Source organism: Erinaceus europaeus, chromosome X, assembly GCF_950295315.1.
Source record: "Erinaceus europaeus chromosome X, mEriEur2.1, whole genome shotgun sequence".
NCBI lineage: Eukaryota > Metazoa > Chordata > Mammalia > Eulipotyphla > Erinaceidae > Erinaceus > Erinaceus europaeus.
In genome coordinates this window covers 72,110,947-72,112,952 of record NC_080185.1, presented here as the reverse complement: position 1 = coordinate 72,112,952, position 2,006 = coordinate 72,110,947, and the positions used below count along the sequence as shown (strand labels likewise).

At 35.9% G+C, this 2,006-nt stretch overlaps 1 protein-coding gene across 1 annotated transcript; it reads left to right on the top strand.

Annotated features, from left to right (window-relative positions):
- Nucleotides 1-620: 620 nt before the first annotated feature.
- On the top strand, nucleotides 621-1,485 carry LOC103116223 (trafficking protein particle complex subunit 13-like). The gene has a single exon (XM_007526082.2). The coding sequence runs from the start codon at nucleotides 699-701 to the stop codon at nucleotides 1,461-1,463; it is 765 nt and encodes a 254-aa protein (XP_007526144.2). The 5' UTR covers nucleotides 621-698; the 3' UTR covers nucleotides 1,464-1,485.
- Nucleotides 1,486-2,006: the final 521 nt, after the last annotated feature.

Below are 2,006 nucleotides of genomic sequence, written 5' to 3'. Positions count from 1 at the left end.
GGTCCTATGGGGCCTACAAAGGGGTTTATTGTGATGTTCCTTATAGAGATGACCGGTAACAATGGAGAGCAGGATTTATTTGAGGTCTAGGCCCATCATGTCTGTTTGGGAATCTGAGGACTCCCCGAATAGGGTCCTAGCTTCTCTCCCTTTCTCTCTCTCTCTCTAGTAATAATCAAATACAAGAAAAATAAAGAATTAAGCCTTCACTTTCACAAAAAAAGGAATTGGTAAACTAAATTAAAAAAACACTGACAGTTACTTGAAGGAGATGGAGATGAACTATTATAAAAGGAAAGGGATGATGGTTTGATGGAGGGCTGTCCTTCACTGGCCAGTCTTCCAGGGTGAAAATAGTCATCTACCTAATAGTTGATCTGGCTCTACACCAGAAATTTCCATTTTGTGTTTTTTTGGGTGGGAGGCTGAATTTGTCATAAACCTCAGAACTATGTTTTTGAAAGAAAAATGAAAAGTCATATGAGAGTTCCCAGTGACTGTGATTAAGTTGTAAAAATCATCTTGAAAGCACTAATATTCTGACAAGTCCTCAGACTTTACTTATCTTGGTCTCCATGACTACTGTGATAGAATTTGCATTCAATTGTTATATTGATGATGTCATTCTTATCAAAGCAATGAACATTGGAAATGTTGTCCCCATGGTGTCAAGTATCTGTTAACATACTGAAAGAAAAATGTTTTTTAGGAAAATGTTTTTATCCCCTTCCCACGTACCACTGGAAGTTAAAACTAAATGTTATAATTCAGATTTAAATGAAGTATATCTTGAAGTCCAGATTAAGAATATTTCATCTTCAACTATTTTTATACAAAAGGTTTCCTTAGAGCTATCTGAAATGTACACTGGGGCAGAATTAAATATTGTCAGTCAAGCTGGAGAAGATGAGTGTACCTTTGGAACAAGAATGTTTTTACAGTCAATGGAAGGACGCCAGTATTTATACAACCTTCAGCTCAAGCAGGAATTTTCAGAAAAAGTTGGCACTATTAGTAGACAAACAGAACTGGGGAAATTAATTATACTATGGAAAAGAAATCTAGGTGAAATGGCAGTGCTACAGACAATCCAACTTGAAAGAGAATCTCTGGATTATGGAAATTTAAGGTTATCTTTGGAGGAAATCCCAGAAACTGTAATTCTAGAAAAGCCTTTTAATGTAACCTGCAAGATAACAAACTGCAGTGACAGGAAAATGAAATTGGTTTTGAGGATGAATGATACAGATTCTGTTCGTTGGTGTGGAACTTCAGAAAGGTACCTTGGAAAATTGTCTCCAAATTCATCTCTTTGCTTTTCCCTGACACTACTGTCCTTAAAAATGGGCCTGCAAAGTATTTCTGGAATATGTATAACAGACAAAGTATTAAGGAAATCCCATGTCTGTGATAATATTGCAAAAGTATTTGTAGTGTCATCGATACTTAAAATGAAAAGCTAAAGAAAATTTCCAATGTTATGCTTTATAGGGATTTTGACAAAAGCTTTTTATATGTTTGTTAGCATCAACATGATCAATTAACAGCAAATAAAAGATTATATTATTTTCATTTACTTCCCTTGAAACTTCAAATAAATGCCTTTAACAATTAAAATTTGATTTTAAAAAGAATAATTATTTATTTTCATCATACATGAAGTACTTTCAAATTCTTTTATTTATTTATTTTTTATTTATAAAAAGGAAACATTGACAAAACCATAGGATAAGAGAGGTACAACTCCACACAATTCCCACCATCAGAACTCCATATCCCCTCCCCTCCCCTGACAGATTTCCTATTCTTTATCCCGGTTCCATGGCTGCCAGTTCTTAGCAACATCGCCCCGCCAGATATTCGTCGGGATGCAGCATCATCTAAGTTCATTTCCCACGTCTATGCTCGACCGGACCTGCCAATATACTCGGATATCTTCGCCCACCCTGCTCAACGCTTGACGTCTCATCATCCAATCTGGTCCCCTACGCCTACACTGAACTTCT

Bases quoted from the DNA above. Each gene is read 5' to 3' on its own strand.
- LOC103116223 (XM_007526082.2), top strand. From the start codon at position 699: ATGTTTTTTAGGAAAATGTTTTTATCCCCTTCCCACGTACCACTGGAA.